General features: G+C 46.9%; 1 protein-coding gene across 1 annotated transcript; it reads right to left on the bottom strand.

Moving 5' to 3' along the window:
- Window positions 1–2,018: 2,018 nt before the first annotated feature.
- Window positions 2,019–14,774, bottom strand: LOC117061213 (intercellular adhesion molecule 1-like). The gene is made up of 7 exons (XM_033173900.1): window positions 14,699–14,774; window positions 13,569–13,634; window positions 11,135–11,392; window positions 8,096–8,409; window positions 5,350–5,755; window positions 3,689–3,765; window positions 2,019–2,135 (listed from the first exon to the last, which is right to left on the bottom strand). Exons 2-7 carry the CDS (start codon window positions 13,630–13,632, stop codon window positions 2,019–2,021), a joined length of 1,236 nt encoding a protein of 411 aa, XP_033029791.1. The 5' UTR covers window positions 13,633–13,634; window positions 14,699–14,774.
- Between the last annotated feature and the right edge of the window lie 5,336 nt (window positions 14,775–20,110).

Below are 20,110 nucleotides of genomic sequence, written 5' to 3' on the forward strand. Positions count from 1 at the left end.
AAAGTGCAAGTAGATAAATAGGGACCGCTCCAGCGGGAAGGTAAACGGCGTTTCCGTGCGCTGCCCTGGTTCGCCAGAAGCAGCTTTGTCATGCTGGCCACATGACCCGGAAGCTGTCTACGGACAAACGCCGGCTCCCTCGGCCTATAGAGCGAGATGAGCGCCGCAACCCCAGAGTCGGACACGACTGGACCTGATGGTCAGGGGTCCCTTTACCTTAGACACGGGTCTAAGCGGTTTCCCACTTGCTCTGCACCTTTCCTGGGGAAAACCCGCTATTTAGTGCTAAATTGAAGCAAATGTCAATCTGGAGAAAATATGAATTTCTATTTGCTCCAATTAAGCACTAAAGAGGGGTTTTCGGGGGGGGGGCGGACCGTGGGAAGAGAGGAAGTGTGAGTGAGCCCTATGCAGAATATGCATTGAGCATCCATGTGGTAAAGACATCCCTCCCACCCCCAACACCCCTGGCATACCATCCAACTTTTTCAGACCCAATACTGGGATGCACTCCCTGGTGAGTCTCATGACCAGTGTCTCACTCTCCTCCAAATAAAGCACTTTTTCGGGGCGAGAGTGCAGCACCAAAAATGACCACTGCAATCTCACAACCCCCAGGATGTCCTGTTTTTTTTCTGGGGCACTTGGCAGGTATGCCTTGGTGTGAACGCAATCAGAAATGAATATGGCACTCATGGGCGTACCCAGGAGGGGCGGGCAGCAGGGGGCAGCTGCCCCCCTCTAGAAGCCAGCTGCCCCCCACCCCCCACCCCAGAAGCAAAAATGATCGGCGTCATGCTGAGGAAGAAGCGGGGCGGAAGGAGAGGAGCGGAGAAGAAGGGGAGGCAGTGGAGGAGGAGGAGTCAGCTGTCCCCGCCGCCCGAGTTCCTCCCTTTGCCCCCCCCCCTTGCCCAAGGCAGCTCCTGTCCCGGAGCCGAAGGAGGGGCGCCTGTTGCGCGCTCACAGCGGCGGGCTGCGGTGGGGTCGGCTCTGCTCTCCTCTGCTAACTGTGCTGCCGCCGCTGGGTCAGGCTTCGCTCTTCCCTCTTGCGCCTCCCTCCCTCCCCTACCCTCCTGGCCGCTCTCACTCTCGCCATTGCCCCTCCATCGCGTGCAGGGCCGGTGCGTCTCTCTTTTGGCCGAGGAGTTTTCAGGGGCTGGCTGTTTTTCAGGGAAATAAACAAGCAAACCACCACGCTCTTTGCAATGGAAAGGAATTGCTCTTGAGATCTCCAGGGCTGCTCCGAGTGAAAATAATTAATCTAGCACCTCCACACAGATGACAGCCCCCCTCCCCCCCCTCCACTGTTTTACCCTGCTCCGTCTCCGTGCGGCATCTCTTGTGCTACACCTGTTGAATTCCCGCTTTGTCGTTAAATATATTTAGAGTCACGGCCGTAAAGATAGGGAAGGGGAGGGGGGAGAGCAACCTCTTTGTTTCAGAGATCGCCCACCACCTGCAACTTTTAGGTAAAGACACACACATTTAAAAGGACTTCCATACGATACATGCTACCCTGAGTCCTTGCAAGGGCAGGTGCACATTCGCCAATGGTGGACGGTGGAGGAAGAAATCGGGCACGTTATTAGCATTAGCAAAACTTTAAACACAAACGTGCCCACACGCGATAATGGCAACCCAGTCCCCCAGGTCTCTTTCCTTTGGTGACCCCCTTCCCCACTAGGCACCGGAGAGCTCCAATAACTTCCTCCAGGTGAGATATAAATGTAACAATAAAATAAAAATTTTAAATGGTGGTCTCACTGACCTGTGGACACTGACCAAAATCTTCCAATAAAGGTACTGCATAACCCTGGCTCTGTCACCTTAGTCTTGTACTAGTATGGAGAGGGGTGAAGCAGTGACACACCTTTGAGAGTTGGAAGTTGATATTTTTCAGAAAGAATGTGGCATGTGCCTTGGCTTGGCTGCAGCATGAGGTGGAAGAGCAAACTGCATCCCAGATTTGGTGTTTGGAGGCAAGTCCTTCAGCTACATCATGATTTGGCCTTAAGAAGCTAGCGAACCACTTGGGATCCCAAGTTCAGGCTTGTGTAGAGGGGTGGGGACAGCCAGTTTTGCTTGCCCCAGGCCTTGGAGGACGAAGTCAGCTGAAGAGCCCTGCCAAACCTACGCTGTCATGGCAAGAACATCTCATGCCAGAACACCCCAGCTGACCATGGACTTAATGGGCAAAATGCCCCTGCTGGTCCATATGCAAGGCAAGGCTTCGATAGGAAAATATGGAGCTGTGTTACTGTGTACTAGTGTGTAGCTAGATCAGATTAGGTGGTGGCATCTCATGAACAAGACTCCTGCCCCAGGTCTCAGACAAGCTCTGCACAGGTCTGCCTGAGTTTCTCGAACACCTGGGTGTAACGGAGGTTCTGGTGATAGCAGCCGTATCCTAGTCTGACCTGCTAAATTGCTGTGACCTGCTCAGGGACCTTGTGGTGAAAGACAGCAATAAATCAAATGAAGGAAAACAGCAAATATAGACTTGTTCCTCTTTAACATGACTGTCATGCACTGTAGCAGTGGGGCAAGACAAACAGGACATAAAAATCCTCACTGCACTTTTCTTCTTTCTTCACTGGATGCAATGCGCAAAGATTCCTCTAAAGGAGAGCTTCCCCCCCCCCCAAAAGGAAAAAAATGCCTTTTTTGTTTTGCATTTTTCTTTCATTGGTATGTATTTGCGCTAAAACTTTCCCTATCAAGTGACTCAGTGTCAGTGGGGACAACTGGGCACCAGAGTTCAAGGAGGATGTTTACAAGCTGGAATGTGTGCAGAGGAGGGCAACCAAGATGATCAAGTGTTCTGGAAACCAAGCCTGAGAGGAACAGATGAAGGAGGTGGATATGTTAGCCTGGAAAAGAGGAAATAGAGAGGAGATATGATATCCATCTTCCAATATCTCGAGGTCTGTCACCTGGAGCAAGCTTGTTTTCTCCTGCTCTGGAGGTAGGACTTGAAACAATGGCTTCAAGTTGCAAGAAAGGATATTCCGAATAAACATCAGGACCAAATTCTGACGGTAAGACGCTGTTTGACAGTGGAATGGTCTCCCCTTGGGGGTGGTGGCTCTCCTTCCTTGGAGGTTTTTAAGCAGAGGCTGGAAGGATGGTCATGGATGCTTTGGCTGAGATTTCTGCATTGCAGGGGGTTGAACTAGATGACCCTTGGGGGGCCCTTCCAACCCTTCTATTCTATGGGCAAGCCAGGCATTCCCCATCTTATATTCGTGCAGCTAGGTTGTAGACAAGCTTCTGAAATATGAGAGGTCCTTTAAAACAATGAATGGGTGGCACATCATCCAGACAGCTACTGTGTCACTTGGACATCTGATTGTGCGCACCTCCAGGAGAAGGAAGAGAGCAGGTGGAGAGAAATAATGCTATTGGCCTGACAACATGCCTCTCCCCACCTCCCCTGTGTGTCAGGCTGAAGACCAAGTCTGATTGTGATTCCGGCTTGTGTTACTTTTTTTTTTTTAAAAAAAAGGTTCACAGCACTTTCCCATGTACAAAATGCTTCATAGTTGCCTTTATGACTCATAGCTCATCTGCTTTCTGTATGGATGTTCATAAAACACAAGTGTACGGTAGTCTTGATCCAAAGCTTTCTCGACTTATTAGCTTGACATTTGTTCGGCCCTCCTGGGTTCCATTTAGAAGCTGCACACACCCAGACCAGATAGTAGACGAGGAGAAGAGACAGCATGGCTATGGAAGAAGCAGCTACAATTATAGCTGTGGAGGATTCTGAAAGTGAGAAGAAATGTAAGAGGAGAAGAAAGCAGGGAGGCGAGGCAGGCAATGTCCCTAAACATCAGTAAAGGTACCAAGGCAAACTACCGGTAAATCAGCAGTGGGGAGCCTGTGGCCCTCCCAGATGTTGCTGAAATGCATCTCCCATCAACCCAGCCAGCATGACCAAGAGAGGAGGTTGATGGGAGTTGTAGTCCAACAACATCTAGAGGGCCAAAGGTTCCCCACCTCTGATCGAGATCCAAGGGAGAGAAAAAATACAAACATTCATCATATCGCCCAACTTACCGGTAGGTCAAGGTTCTCTGAAACATTAATGAGCAAATTGAATACTTCAGTTTCAATGTGTTCAGCAAACTTGGGGTCACAGTTCTCAAACAGTAAATTCAATGTCACTTTATGTCCCCACAAAATTAGCTCTGAACATGCAGTGAATTAGAGAATGTTATTGCTGAATGGGCATATCTGATTATATGTCAGCATCAACTTTCAGTACCTGAAAAGTTACATTGTACTTTGGAGGTTGCCCTGCAAAATCTGCTCTTTAAAGATGGAAGCACAACAAAGGGCAATTCAGATTTCCCGCAGATTGCCATTTATGCTGATTTAGCTTTAAAGAGTGGGTTTTCACAAGGAATACTAATACTAATTTTATTATTTATACCCCACCCATCTGGGCAGCTTACAGAATATATAAAACATAATAAAGCATCAAACATTAAAAACTTCCCGATACAGGACTGCCTTCAGGTGTCTTCTAAAAATTATGTAGTTCTTAATCTCCTTGGCATCTGAAGGGAGGGCGTTCCACAGGGCAGGCACCACCACCGAGAAGGCCCTCTGCCTGGTTCCCTGTAACTTCGCTTCTCACAGTGAGGGAACCACCAGAGGGCCCTCGGAGGAGGGGAAAGCTCTGGAGCAATACCCACCCACACAAAAGTGCTTGGACTGGAGCTGTGCCTGTGAAAGTGTGGAGGGCAGGTAAGGTGGGTAAGCCCTAAGATGCTGGATGGAGAGTGGCTGCCAGTCTGAATGGTACCGTAATTACAGAGCATGGTAGACATATAAGGCATTTTGGACATATGAGTGAAACCTTATGCTGCAACTCTCTACCTGAACTGTGCCCACTCACTTGCCCTTGTCACTCAGAGAAGGGAGAAGACAGCAGATGAGCAGCCTCCCCCAACCTGGTGCTCTCCAGCTATTTTGGACTACAGTTCCCATCAGCCTCAACTAGCATGGCCATGAGGGCCTGGGTGGGGGCTGATGGGAACTGTAGTCCAAAACACTTGCAAAGCTGGAGAAGGCTGATTGGTTAGGAAGGAATCTGTTCTCTCATTAATGTGTTTGTATTTGTGTGTGCATTTAAATTATCTGTGGTGGCTATGCCCTTATGCTACATGACGACAATGGTTCTTATACATTATGGTGAGACTGAAGCTGCACAATCCCAAAGTGGAGAAACTTATTTAAATGTTGCAAGCCATGAGCTGAAGCACTGATTCAAATAAAACAGTGGTTGGTTGGTTGGTTTGTTAAAAAGGTGACTCAGAGCACATGTTATGCCTACAAACTCACCAGCTGTCCTGAGTTGCACCTTGTGGGATGCAGCAGTGAAGGGCTTTTTGTGGGGGCTGAAATCCAGTGTCACATGACAGGTAGCCACCTTCCCATGGTCCCACGGTCTCAGGGTGATGGGGTGGGTGACTGTAACGTTGGCACGCTCAGGCCTGGTATAGTTCCAGAGTTTCTGCGAATGTAGCCTCTCTGCCTCTTTGAAGAAGGTCACTGTGAGCTTGCTGAGGGGGGCCACTCTTACAATGTGGCATTTCAGGTTATAGTGCCAGCTGTGGCCTGTGGAAGACTTCTGGAGCTCCATGACCACCTGCTCTGGAGGGTCTGAAATAACACATAAAGCAAGGGAAATGTTAAGATCAAGTGACAGCCCACTGGGCTTCCATGTTCCTCTCCTCCTTCCACCGAGCTGCCAAGATCTGAATGTGTCAAATGTCTCTTGGCAGTGCTATCCTTGATTCACACTGAACTTGTTAGTGTTGACTACACCATCCTCATCAGACCCATGGGGGACAATGTGCATGTGCTGAAGATCATCTATGCTTTTTATTATTAGAAAAGGATCTCTCGCCTGACGGTTGCAGGTTTTGTGATGGCCAATGGTTTTTAGCAAACAAATTTGAATCACTGTACAAATTGACCTACCGTAATCCACACCTCCCAGAATATGCTTTGTGCAGACTGCCACCTTCCAAATGTGCTGGTGCGATTCTTAGTTCAAAAACATTACCAAAATAAATGTTAAAACTAGTATTGTAGGGCAGAAAATACATTTAGAATTGCATATTCTAATGTGTTTTAAACCTGCATTTAAAATGCTAATTTTCATACTGATTGTTTTGTCAGGGTACTGCCCTCGCATCAGCGCAGAGTGGTGTCGGGGCTTTCTGGCTATCGCGAGCCCCCGCCCCACCATTTCAGCAATTCTTCTTCTTCTAGTGGGAAGGCAGCGGTCTCTCTAGTGGGGAGGGAGAGCCTGACCAGGGAAGTGCAGACCAGGGCTCTGCCAGGGTAGGAGAGCCATCGCACCGAGCAGGCACAGGGGGAGACGCACCTCTTCCGTCTCCCCACTTGCGCAGAGGGGCCAGGCGCAGGGATGGTAGGAGGGGGTTCCGCATCTCGCGGCTTTTATGCTGGGCAAAGAACCGGAAAGAGTCATTCCTGGACTCTGGCAAAGGATGAGACAGACGTGAACTTTTATGCTCTGCACTGTAAATATCTGCACAATAAAGAATTGAGAAAAGAAGTGACGGAGTCCGCTTGGTTACTCATGAGCAACAACTGAGAACCTTACAGTTTTGTTTAAAATTATAGATTAATATGAAAATAGGACAGAGCAGGTTTGTGAGTAAGCGTGTACAAAACTGACATGGGACAGAAATAGACTGATTTGTCCAATTTATTATAACTGTTTACCAACAGCAGGCATGTGGCCCAAGGAGAGCACTGCCTAATCTTCCAAGGGCCACATGGCAGCAGTGAGTCAGAGGCAAGAGTGAGCTGAGCAACAGGCTGTGACTCTTAACCCTTGCAGAGCTGGCTACATTTGAAGCCTGCAAACACCAGAGGTTTCCACACACATACAAACCGCAAACACATCTCTTCATCCACCTTCCAGGCAAGCGACAGACATTATCATAGTTCAAGGACAGATTCCTCCAGGAGGATGCAGGGGAGAGTCTGTGAGGGACATGGCATGGGTGGGGTCACCCTGAGGGTCAGAAAAGAGAGGCTGGGGTGGGGGGACATTTAGTCTCCAGACCTGAGGTACCCCCACTCCTGCCTGTAGCTTTAAAATGTTATGATTTTGTGGCAGGGGGCAGACTGCTCATAATCCTAAATGTAGTAAATTTAGCTGATTTTTGGAGTATGAAGGGAAGATGCCAGGCCAGTGGAAATACAGGCTAAATCAATTCTCCTGTTCAGGAGATTGCAAAAAGAGATGCCATTAAAATAAACACAAGGAGAACTAAATGGCAGGCCATTAAGAACAACAGACCATGCAGATGAGAAGTGGGGGAGAAGCAGAAGAATTGAGAGGGGGAGGTTGTCAGGGTAAAGGGGGGGGGGGAGAGGGTGTCCTTTTTCAACAGAGATTTTGGGACCCGCCTTCCAGGTGCAGCTCCTGACTGGATGGTGAGAGAGGGAGAAAAGGTCCTCTCAGGCTCACCCACACTTCTGCTTGTTCTGTTCCTAGAGAGCATGGATCTCTAGGAGACTTGTCACTTTCTCCACACCCTTCCTAAGGAAAATTTGCTCTTCAGCTCTAAATCAGAGCAAACATCAATCCAGAGAAAACCCAAATTACCATTTGCTGCAACTGAATGTGAAAGAACAGTTTTCTCCAGGGAAAAGCAGCAGGACAAGAGGAAGTGTGGATTAGTCCTCAGATACAATATTGAGACGAGGCTAGGTAGGTTGTAAAGGCCCAGTAAGCCTCACAAAAACCTGTGCTTGTACAGACTTCTGCTTGTCCCACATCTAGAAAGTACAGGCCCAAGAGGTTTTCCTCTGTCTTGCCCCGTTCCATTCCCAGGGATAACCCACTCTTTAGTGATAAATTGGATGGAACAAATGGCAATCTGGGAAAAACCCGAATCACCGATTGAGCACTAAAGAGTGGTTTTCCCGGGGAAAAGCAGCAGGACAAGAGGAAAGTGTGGATAAGCCCTTAACTCCTCGAAACCAGACACTTGTGCTGCCACAGCCACCATGCCCCAAACTTCCCCTGGTTCAGCCACTTACATGCCACTCCACTTAGATTATTTGATCCCTTTTCAAAGAGGGGCCCTTCCGGCCTCAGGTCCAGAGCTGTGTGGCAGGAGACTTCCTCTCCGTGGTCATTCTGCTGAGCGGTGATGCTCTTGCTTGTCACCACAACATTGCCGGCTTCAGGATTCCTGTGGTCCTCAAAGGTCTCCACGTACAGCCTCTTCTTCCCTTTATACAAGGTCACGGTGAGGTTCCGGATGGGGGCAACATTGAAAACTCGACAAGTCACATTATACTCCTTACCCACCTCCACCTCTGGCAGCGGATCCAACACTACGCGCTCTGGAGCTCCTGGAACAGAACAAAAGGTGACAACTCTTCATTTTTGTTTATTCGTTTTAGAGGGGGCGGAAGACCATAAGGGTGAAGGTTCTGCCTCTCTGTGTCTCCTCTGGAAATAATTCTTCCTGCATGCCCCGAGGACAGAGGGTGGTGTGCCCAGGCCTTAAGGATGAGGCCCATGAGGTCATGAGGCAGCCCTTCTCAGCCCACTTCCAGCTTCCTCCTTTGCAAAGTGTGTTGAACCAAAGGTGAACTATTCCAGAAGCTTTGCTAACACCAACTTGGTAGTCAAGATAACCCCACAATTAACTAGTGGTTGTTGTAGCAGTGAGCTGATTTATGCTTATATTCACTTGCTTTGATATAGCCTAAATGGCTTTGCTTTGATGCTATCCTTACCTGTGGGCTTGGGATACTGGGCTCTGAGGGGAACTATCTGTCAGGCTTGGGGTTTTGCCACCTATGCCCTCATCTGGGCAGGTGAAGCAACGGGAAACCTTAGGCAAAGTGACAAACGCTGCTTTGTGTATGAAGAATGTTATGCCCTCTCTCTGCTGTGGTGTCTGTCCCACATCTGCAAAGGCTTGGGAAACTGGCAGGCTGATTTGCAGTAAGTCTATACCTTTCTTTAAAAATCTCTGGAACTGATCACTCTGGTGCCTTTGACATCCCTCCCCGGTATACCTGCACCCAACCCCTCCCACCAGGCAGAGCCAGAGCAGAGTCTGGGGGTGCAGTTCCTCAGAATTCCACCAGAGGGCTGAAGCCTCTCTCTGATTGGCTACCAAGATAGCTAGCCGGAGGGGAGGGGGGGAGTCAGCACTGGGGGGGGGGAGAATAAAAAGAGCAGTTTCTGAGGGAGTGTTGAGATAGAGACATGGGTGTAGCCAGGATTTTTGTTGGGGGGGGGCAGAACCAATGTGATTGGTCAGTTAAGTATTTCTATTGTTTTCCTTGATTGAGGGACGCAGCTGCCCTCCCTTGGCTATGGCCGTGCATAGAGATAGAGATAGAATTTTTAGAGACAGTTTTGGGAGGGAGAGTTGTTGAGGTGATTCTGGTCAATGTGTGTAACGTCCACTCTGAGGAAATGATCTACAGCTAGAGAAAGGAGTCTCTTGGCTTAGACTGGAAGACAGTGTTGAGTGTTTTGGGAGAGCATTCAGACAGGAGTTAACTGGAGGGCTAAGGCTGAGCCAGGAGAAGTCGAAGCTGTGAGGATACCGTCTCCTTGGGTCTCCTTCCAGTGAGAAGGGGAGAGGGGCTTCTCCTGCCACTGTGGCACCAGGCGCACAAGAAGCGCCACTCTAGGGGTCCTAAGGAGGGGCCATTGGACCTGTCACTCCTTGAGTCCCATAGCCTGGGGAAAGGCTACTCTGGCACCAAGGGGCTCAGGAGCTGGAAAGACCAATCCACTAAGTCTGCTGGGACCAGAATGAACTCTGGGGCCCCATGACTGCTGTCGTGAGAGGACCTCAGCAGAACGCAAGGCGAGCCAGAAGTCACTGAAGAGGACTTGCTGTTGTTTTGATATTTTGTGGGCTTTTGGACCTGTGCTACCTGAGGAAAGGAGTGCAAAGCTGGATCAAGGGCCTGCTGGTCTTGTCATGTTTGGGCATATTTCACCACCACCCTTCCATTCCAGGGATCGTGGGGCATTTAGTGTCCAACTCCTTCAGGATGTGCACAAGAGACAGAGCTCCTGTATGCACATTCTGCAAAATAATCAACTGAATTATGCAAAACAGCAGCCCAAAATGCACAAATAACAGGGAAATGAAAATTTGCTTTGTTTGCTTCCATCACAAATGTTATCACTTCAAGTCCCTGAAGCCAGACTGCCTTGATGTAATGCCTCTGGGTGCCAACACCAGACTAGATGGGCTTTGCAGGGGGAGGTTTTCCTACTGGTTGTCTTTCAATGTGGAATTGAAGAAGATCTGTGGATCTCCTAAAAGCTATTTCTGTTTTTGGATTATCATTATCATTATTATTATTATCATCATCATCCTCATCATCCATGTTTGTTTTGTATACCACCCTTCATCTGCAGATCTCAGGGCAGTTCACAACGTTGTTTTAGGGCTAAACTGGGCTGGTGGAGGTAGAGCTGGGAATGTCCCCTGCCTGAAACCCCAGAGAGCCACTGCCTGTTAGTGCAGACAATACTGAGCTAGGTGGGCCAATGGTCTGACTTGGCATGTGGTAGTTTCCTGTGACCTCTGTTCATTTCATTTTAACCAAATGCTTTTGTGCACATTTAATGTATCTGCCAGGCATCCTGGGGAATCTGCTCTCAGTTACAGTACTGGGCTGGATGGGCCAATGGTCTGACTCTGTATTTCTTATTTTCCTTGACAGGACTCAGGACAGCTTACAGATAAGAACAAGAACCACTAAAAGGTCAATTATTAAAATACAACTGAATATTGGTAGAATTAAAACGATATAACAATATGAAATCTGTTTAAAACATACCAATAGTTACCATAAAAGCAGCACAGCACCAGCCCTTTCAATAAAAGCAGTCAGTTCTCAAAGGCCTGTTGGAAAAAGAAAGACTTCCCTGCCAGTGGGGTGCACATTCAGTCACCTTCTTGTCTGGACTCCTGCTGAATTTGAATCTGTGCCTCTAAAGCAGAGGAAACCCCTCCCTGTATTTCACTGAGCAAGCTCCACTTTCCTTCAAGGCGAGCTGAATGATTATTCTAAGGCAGTCTAAAATATGACTTACGGTAAACGGTGATGGCTGCTTCCTGAACTGTAGTATTTTGACATGTAGCAAAGCACAATGGTTTTGGTTCCCAGCTGCGGATGCTGGTGAGGCTGAAGGCTCTCCAAGTAGGACCGTCCCCTGCTGGAACGTTGTTTAAGCTGGTCTCCAGGACAATGTTCTTGCAACTGGCACTGCAGTTTAATACAATGGAGCCTCCAAATTCCACCACAGGCTTTCTGGGCCAGATGCTCAGAAACTCTTGCTCCTGCTGAGCCCCTGGAAACACAACAGATACAACTTGTATGAAAATGCAATAATATAGCGGGAAGGGTATATAAATGTTGAGAAAATGTTTGGGGGAAGCAGGGGCACTGAGTGTTGGGAAAACGCCCTGGGGGTGCCTGCAAGCCTCTGAGCGTCCTCCAGTACGTGCAGCTCTGGAAAAGGCATCCAATATTTATTTATGCAACTACAGAGGCAAGGTTATTGATTGCCAAAAATTGGAAAAGCAGCCGCGTCCCAACAAAAAGAGTCTGGCTATCTAAAATGATGGAATACTTCCATATTGCCAAATTAACAGGGAGGATAAGAGGAGATATGGCACAAAAAGTGAATAAGGAGTGGGCTATCTTTAAGGAATACATCAAAAGCTATGTGGGAAAAGTAGAATTTCTGACAGATATTGAGTGAATCCAGAAAATGATTGGAGTGAAAGGAGAGTAAAGTCAAGATAGAAGAAGAGACTAAAGAAATAATTAAATGTGTTTAAGCTAATTGGAAAAATAAAGTAGCGTAACAAGAACGGCTGGAAGTCAAGTCACTTGGTGGGTGTCCGTGTGGGGTAGCTGTGGAGGTATGTTGATATGTATAGTACAGGTAGGTATTATATAATGTAGGTATGTTTTATGCGATGAAAATAAGGTTGTGTTGTGTATGTGTATTGTGTAAATGTAAATGTATGTGTTTTATAGCTGTATAGTTTTATAACTAGCTGACCCGGCCACACGTTGCTGTGGTTTTTTATGGGTTTTTTATGATTGTATTGATTTAGTGAAATTGAAGAAGTTCCCTTGTTCAACTTCTGTCTGCCCCTTCTCTTCCCCCCCCCCCAGCTTAGTAACGAGTTTTGCGATAAGCAATTTAACGTTAAGTTGTTGTATTTTTCCTATAACTACCCATTCTAGAGATTTTCACATCTTTTGTTCACTTTGTCTCTGTAAACTTTTTGTCCCCGTGACTGTCTGTTTTGTTACTGCAGACAAACGCCGGCTCCCTCGGCCAGTAAAGCGAGATGAGCACCACAACCCCAGAGTCGTCCGCGACTGGACTTAACAGTCAGGGGTCCCTTTACCTTTACCTTTTTTTACTGGTTCGCCAAGTACGGCCATTCCTAGACAGGGAAAGTCTGCTCACTATAGCACACGTTTGTAACCTTGAGGCTAGATTGCTGACATGCACTCTATGTGGGGTTGCCCTGGACCTAGTTCAGAAGCTCCAGCTGGTGCTGAACACTGTGGCCAGACGGCTGATGGGAGCTTCTGGTTGAGAACATGCGACACCATTGATAAAACTGCTGCCACTGGATGCCTATCTGATACCAAGCCATGTTCAAGGTTCTTGTATTGATTACAAAGCCCTGAACAACTTGGGTTTAGGATACTGTTGTAAACAAAATCTGCCCTTATTCCCTTATGGGGTCCACAAGAGGCCTTATAGAGTCCTTTGTAGGTTCTCCACCGGCAGGAGAAAATAACAGAGGCCAACCAGAGAATATGGAGAAGCAAAGCAGCTAGTAAGCCTGATCTTTATTAAAGCTGTTGCAACAGGGTGCTCCCCTCACACGCAGGAGAGAGGAGGAGGACCTCGAACAATGGTGAGCAAGGCCTTATATAGCCATTTTGAAATTCCCTGCCCTGGAGCTCAAGACCACCCCTCCATACATCATGCATACATCACAGAAGGGGTGTAGCCCAAGACCATCCCCCACAAACACCATACCTACATCAGAGAAAAGGCGGTCTACCTGTCTTCCTGTGCTGCTTCAGACATGTGGTTTATATATTTATGTACGTGTTTGCTTGGTACATTTATGAACATTTATTATATATCTCAGACCTTAATATTCTTATAACAATACCTCAGGACCATCTGCAGGAGTGTCTCTAGTCATTCCCTGCGCTGGTGAGGCTCATATGACAACAATAAGAAACCAAGCCTCTAATCCAGGCACCCCCAAAGTGGACAAGCCCCTATAAACAACCCACAGGCATATCAGAATAAATGCTCATTGCAGTACAACTTGACTTCCCTGCAAATCAGAATGAATATCAATAACCGCTAAATAAGCTTTGTGCAAGCAAATCATTGCAAATGCTGAATAAATAGCTCCTCTGGAGGAGCCTTTTGAAATGGGATTGAGCTGAGTGTACAGTCCCAGTTTTGGAGCACCAACCTGGAAATGCTGTGAGGGTCACAGCACACCACAGAACATCCATGCAGAGCTTCCAGGATCTCATTACTGTTAAGAAAGAGAGAAAAGCAGAGTTTTAGCTTGCAAAATAATTCTTTTAAAAAGCCTTCTCTCCAACCAACCATTAAAGGGAATCCCAGGTTTTTCCCCTTCTTCTGGTTTAGAACCATTGCCCAATGACCCATTGGTGAGTTTGTAAAGTTGTCATCAACACCAACCCAAATGCTTAGGAATGCACATGAAATAATGTCAAGAAATATCAATTTTCTCATCAGGGCATATGAAGCTGCTTTGGGTCCATTGTGTCCAGGTCAATTCTGTTTTCAAGCATCTTCTCAGTGGAGATCTGTCAGGATCCCATTCTAGTTTTTTGCACTCCAAGTTGATTTCTGTTTCAGCAGTCTTGTAATGTTTAAAGTTTTGTTGCTGCTCCTTTCTGTTTTCATTTAGAGTACTGCAGTTTAAATGTGCTCTTTTGCCTCTCTGACACCTATTTTTCCCTCTGCATTTTCATGGTGTGACGCTACCCTGAATACCCTTTGAGCAGCAGAGCAGGGCATTCATTACTCACCGGTACTTGCAATGCAAACGTAGGCATGTTTAATCATAGACGTAATTCCCACTAAGTTCAAAGGGACTTTCTCCTTCGTGTGATTGCAGCCATACTTACTCTAACTTAATTATTTCCTTTCATTTTGACTTCTTGCTGTCTTTTTAATTGATTTTAATTCTTTAATCAGTTTTGTAACGTTTTTCAATGAGGTAAGGGATATATACATAGTGCATAAACAATTGAATTGACTTGGCTTTTCTATTAATCCCATAGATTTACTTCTTGTCCTTCACCATGTTCCTCTCCTCCCCTTGCTCTATGAGACTCAGAGATATACATGAGGTCATTCAATTTTATTCTCAACAACTGCCATGTCAGGTTGGCCAGGCTGAAAGAATGATGGGCCAAACAAGACCACCAAGCAGCTTCTGTCAAAGGCAGCAGTTTGGCTTTCATTATCCACCCCCACCTCTGGCTAGCTAGAAGAGGAAATCCCAGGGTTTGTGCACTTTTCCCAGTCCCCAAGAAGTGACACGGAGGGGGCTGCTGGCTCACTTACCTGCAGGGAGGACAGTGACAAAAGTGGCTGGAAGAGTAAAGAGCACCCAAGCAAGACAAATGGCGTGTGGTGAGGTTGGTGTTCTCTCCTTGCTGTGAGACTGCAGGAAGAGCTATAGGAAGATAAGGAGAGCAAGCAACATGCAGGAAACATAAGGCGGCTTCAGCTGGTGGTGGGCTGAGGGCACTATATCCTTTCTGCTAGAGGAAGATAAGCCAGCCAAACTCAAGAGTGCCCAGAAAGAACATTCTGGAGGAGCAGGTGGTGGAGTTCTGTTTTGCATCACCAACAGATCACCTTGGGCACAGCCTAACCAAAGCTAAGTCTCTTTTAGTAAGAGAAAGGGGGGGGGGGAGGTGAATCTATAAATTTTGCTTTATCTCAGTTTCACTTGTGATTATGTTTTAAATAAGGATTCCTTATTAACAATTGTGAGCATTTTAATGAAAATTTCTTGTAATATACACATTTTTGTATGCAAATTTGACTAATATTTTCACTTTCCTCTAGTGCTTTTCAACCAGTGCACCATGGCACTTTGGGGCGCCTTGAATGATGGTCAGGGGTGTCCAAAAGAGGGGTGAGGGGCTGACAGCTCAGCAGGCAAGGAGCAACATAACTGAGCCCCTGAGACTCGGAGCATGTTTCCCTACAGGGGAGCTGGAGAAAGAATGCAGTTGGTCAAGGGAACTGTTAACTCATAAAAGTTGAAAACCTCTGCTCTTGTACATGCAATTTGCATACATTATTTGGCTAGAACTGCATCACAAGAGTCAGAGAAGTGTGAATTTTCTAAGGATAGCCATGTTTCAGTTTGCATCTTTTTTCAGAAAGTGTAAATTGGGTAAGTTTGCATTAAAATCCCAACCAAATCACTTTTCTCCCCATCCCTAACAAGAGTTCAGCATGTGCTGAAGGCTGAAGTTCTGGATGAACACAGTGGGATTTACTTCTGAATAAACAGGCACAGGATTGTCTTGCCTCTTCTCCCTTTGTATAGAATCACTGAATTGTAGAACTGGAAGGGGCCCCAATAGTCATTAATTCATTCATTCATTCATTCATTCATTCATCCATTCATTCATTGCATTTACCTATGTCCCACCTTTCTTCCTCCAATGAGCTCAAGGTGGCATACATGGGTCTCACACTGCTCACTGAATCCCCACAATAACCCTGTGAGGTAGGTTAGGCTGAGAGGCAGTGACTGGGCTGAGGTCACACCAAATGAGCTTCATGAGAATGAGGATTCAAATCCTGGTCTCTTCCAGGTCCTAGGCCAACACTCTCATCCCTCCACCGCACTGGCCGAGCCCCTGCAATGGGGGTCTCGCAGGTTCAGTAAGATGTTAAAAGTGACGGGGGAGTGGACCACAAGGAAGACTCACGTCACATATTAAGGTAAAGCTAAAGGGACCCCTGACCATTAGGTCCAGTCGTGTCTGACTGGGGTTGCAGTGCTCAACTCACTTTACTGGCCAAGGGAGTCGGCGTACAGCTTCCGGGTCCTGTGGCCAGCAAGACTAAGCTGCTTCTGGCGAACCAGAGCAGCGCACGGAAACGCCGTTTACCTTCCCGCCGGAGCGGTACCTATTTATCTACTTGCACTTTGACATGCTTTCAAACTGCTAGGTGGGCAGCAGCAGGGACTGAGCAACGGGAGCTCACCCCATCGCGGGGATTCGAACCGCCGACCTTCTGATCGGCAAGCCCTAGGCTCTGTGGTTTAACCCACAGCGCCACCCACGTCCCTTAAAACCTGACAAACAGTCAGAAGATCCTGCAGATGAAAGATAGGGCTCTCAACCAGCAGCCTCATTTGCACTTCAGGCTTCCTATACATCTGCTCCCGTTATGCAGATTAATTCCACTGGAGTCATTGTGGTTTCTTTAACGGCAACATAATCTACTTTTTTAAAAAGGCAATGCACAAAATGGACATGCCTCACATCTGTCAAATTGCCAGCATAAACAGGAAAATGGCAGTGGGAAAAGTTTATAGTGTTTGCATTGTTAGGTTGATCAAAGTGTCAAGATTTCAATAAATGGGGGAAATACTGTAAATAATAATAATGAACGCTATTTTTCAAGAAAAACAAGTGCTGGCGCTCACCATGAACCTCTCCCTTGTTCTCTTGGAATGGCGATGGCGCCCACCTGAGAGGGGCCAGAACTGAGCTCCGGCTGGGGAAAAAAGTCCTGGTGATAATAATAATACTTTGAGTACAAAGGAGAGTTAGTGCTGGAGGCTGTTTCTGTCCCACCTTTTAAAGAGCAAAACATTTGTAAAACATATGGAACTCTCCAAAGATTGAAATATCTGTATACATGATATACATGTGAGAAAATAAGTATTTTTTAAGCAACTTGGTTATTTCTGAGGTTATCCAGAACACCAAATGAATCCCCACGGGACTGTGGGGCAGTGGCTACAGGCGTGCAGCCCCCCAACATCCTAAGGCTCTCAGAGGCGATTCCCAGAGGAGGTCTCCCCGTTTCCACACCCGAAAAATGGATCATGTGCCAACAATATGCCTTACAAGTGCAGAGGGCAGAGAAGGCACTTCGGGAGACGCCCTTTGCTACTCGCCAGCAGGTGGCGCCCGTTCACAGACCTCGGGCTGAAGGAAGGCGGCTTCGAAACGCCCAAGGAGAGGAAACCCCGCTGCTCAAAAGGGCCTGGCTGAGCCTGGATGCGGCCTCTGGCGGGAAAGCGGGGGGGGGGGGGAGGTGAATGGCCACCCGCCACGACCACTACTGGGGAGCGGACACACCGAAAGGCACCAACATTGTGACTGAGATTTGGGACCTCGAGCAGGGGAGCCCCCCCCCCCCGTCTCTGGAGCCACATTTCATAAATCTGCCGGCTGGGGCTACACACCATTCTGGGGGTCCCGTCGGAGAGGCGCAGGGGGCGGCCTCGCACCGGCCTCCAGGAGCGGAAGGAAGGGGGGGGAGTTCAGTGTTTTCCACATGTGCCATCCAGCGGGGCGGGAGTAGCCTTGGGTGCAATGGGGGGCGGAAGCATAATGGGAGAAGAGAATTATTATTTTTTTAAAAACCCATTCAGAGATGTTTCATCCTCCGTTGTGTGATGGCGCTTGCTGGCAGGTCGGGTGCCGATGCAGGAGGGTAGCCAGCAATGGAGGTCGTGCTGGAGGCGAGGGGTTTTCCCAGGCTTGGGTGAGAGCTACCGGTAATTGTGGTGATTTAAGAATGCTGCTGACAGAAATAGAGCCAAACATGAATAAACTGACCGCAGTGCACTAGGTTCATGCTTCTCATTAGGATTATTTTTAATGTTATTCATAACTTTTATTTTAATGTTATCCTTCTTTATCTTAATTTCCTGTGTGTAATGTTACTATGGTCGATTTTAATTTTAAAAAAAATATAATTTCAAGCTTCAAGGTGTCTTTCTTACAACATCTTTCTTTACTATGTTGTAGGACATAGGTAGGAATATAGATACATAAAAGAATGCAAATTTGTCACTGCCTTTTTCTGTTTGTTCACTTAAAGAAGGTAGATTTCCAGGGGGATAGTGAGTATATTTTTTTCTGAAAAGGGGGTAGTAGGCCAAATAGGATTGGGAACTTCTGGGGTGGTTGAATATGCCCACATTTTGATCTTGCCCTATTCTCTTGCTTGTAATCTGCGTTAACTGTTTCCAATATTTTACCTTTAATTGGTTGAAACTCACCATGGGTCCTCATGGTGAAGGATGGGTAAGAAATAGTAATGATAATAATTGATAATAATGGCTGCCTGGGGGTAGGTAAGGCGAGTGAGGTGAGCGGTGGCACACCTGGGTTGCGTCTTCTGAGCTGGCAGGGCCCTCTACCAGGAAGTGCCCAGCCAGGCGGATTGCTGGCACTGGGCCTGCCTGAGCCTCTTAAGGGAACTTGGAGGGGAGCTCCTCTCACTCATCTGAAATGCATGCCCAGAACGCCTGTTATGGACTGCAGGGTTTGCACCTGCCTGAGGAAGTGGCTTTTGCCACGTTCTCTTTCCCATGCACAACACGCCTGTCTTAATCAGCCACATTTCTTCTTAGGATAACACTTACAGTGATGCAAAATGAAGCCGATATTGCATATTAAACATTACACTTTTGTATATTGTACACATTGTTGTAAAGGTAAAGGGTGCGGGTGGCGCTGTGGTCTAAACCACTGAGCCTAGGGCTTGCTGGTCAGAAGTTTGGTGGTTCAAATCCCTGCAACGGGGTGAGCTCCCGTTGCTCGGTTCCAGCTCCTGCCAACCTCGCAGTTCGAAAGCATGCCAAAAAGTGCAAGTAGACAAACAGGTACCACTCCGACGGGAAGGTAAGTGGTGTTTCCATGCGCCTTCCATCATGGTGTTCCATTGCGCCAGAAGCAGTTTAGTCTTGCTGGCCACGTGACGACCAGAAAGCTGTCTGTGGACAAATGCTGGCTCCCTCGGCCTAAAGCGAGCGCCACACCCCATAGTTGCCTTTGACTGGACTTAACCATCCAGTATTGCTTAGCTACCGGTACTCTGTTCTCAGCAACAGACATTGGTCCAGTTCATAGAATCCAGCCATGCACTTAGGGAATTGTGATGCAGAGACATAGCATGTGTTTCAATTTGTACAGTCTCTTTTCTCCCAAGCTCATTCCATTTGTGAGGGGGCAAAATCACTTCAATAATTTTTTTTAAATAAATTATATCCCGCCCGTGGTTTCCCCAGCTACTCTTGGCAGCTTACAGCACATAAAAAATTGTAAAACATTAGGCATTGAAAATTTCCCGATACAGGTTTGCCTTCAGATGTCTTCTAAAAGTCAGAAAGATGTTTATTTTCTTGAATAATAATTTTTTCTTGAATAATAACAATTTTAATACAGCCAGAAGATGGAATGCTCACATCATAGGTTACCCCAAGATTAGGCCCTGCAAGATTTGGCTCCTTCTCAGGGGCAGCAGGAGCAGGTGTAAGACCTTGGGCAGGATTCAACCGATGAATCCCATCAGCAGAAGTCCTAGGCAAGGCCTTCCATATGCATAACAGGGCTTCTCCCAACCTTATCTTTTCTAAAACGTTAGTGTCTCACATCAAATATAAATGATCTGTAGAAAAGACTATGAACGGAAAACAGAAACACTGTACTTATGTAACCCAAGAAAATGTTTAATAAAACAAAATTTAAAATAACAACAGGGCTTCCCCCTCCCTCTCCATGCCTCCCCATTTATTAATTTTATTTACTTATTTCATAAAATCTATATACTGCTTGACTAGGAAACCTGAAAGCGGTTTACAAAAAAGATAGACCAATAAAATCATCTCTTTAAAAATTTTACAACCATAATTTAAAATATACAGAAGGTTAAAACCACAGTAAAATAGACTAAAACAAATTTAAACGCCTACAAACTTTCAGAACA

Source organism: Lacerta agilis, chromosome 16 (genome assembly GCF_009819535.1).
Source record: "Lacerta agilis isolate rLacAgi1 chromosome 16, rLacAgi1.pri, whole genome shotgun sequence".
NCBI lineage: Eukaryota > Metazoa > Chordata > Lepidosauria > Squamata > Lacertidae > Lacerta > Lacerta agilis.

Bases quoted from the DNA above. Each gene is read 5' to 3' on its own strand.
- LOC117061213 (XM_033173900.1), bottom strand. From the start codon at position 13,632: ATGAGATCCTGGAAGCTCTGCATGGATGTTCTGTGGTGTGCTGTGACC. The intron at 11,393-13,568 runs GTTGGTGCTCCA...TTGTGTTTCCAG, and splicing joins GACCCTCACAGCATTTCCAG to GGGCTCAGCAGGAGCAAGAG. The intron at 8,410-11,134 runs GTAAGTCATATT...GTTCTGTTCCAG, and splicing joins AGCAGCCATCACCGTTTACC to GAGCTCCAGAGCGCGTAGTG.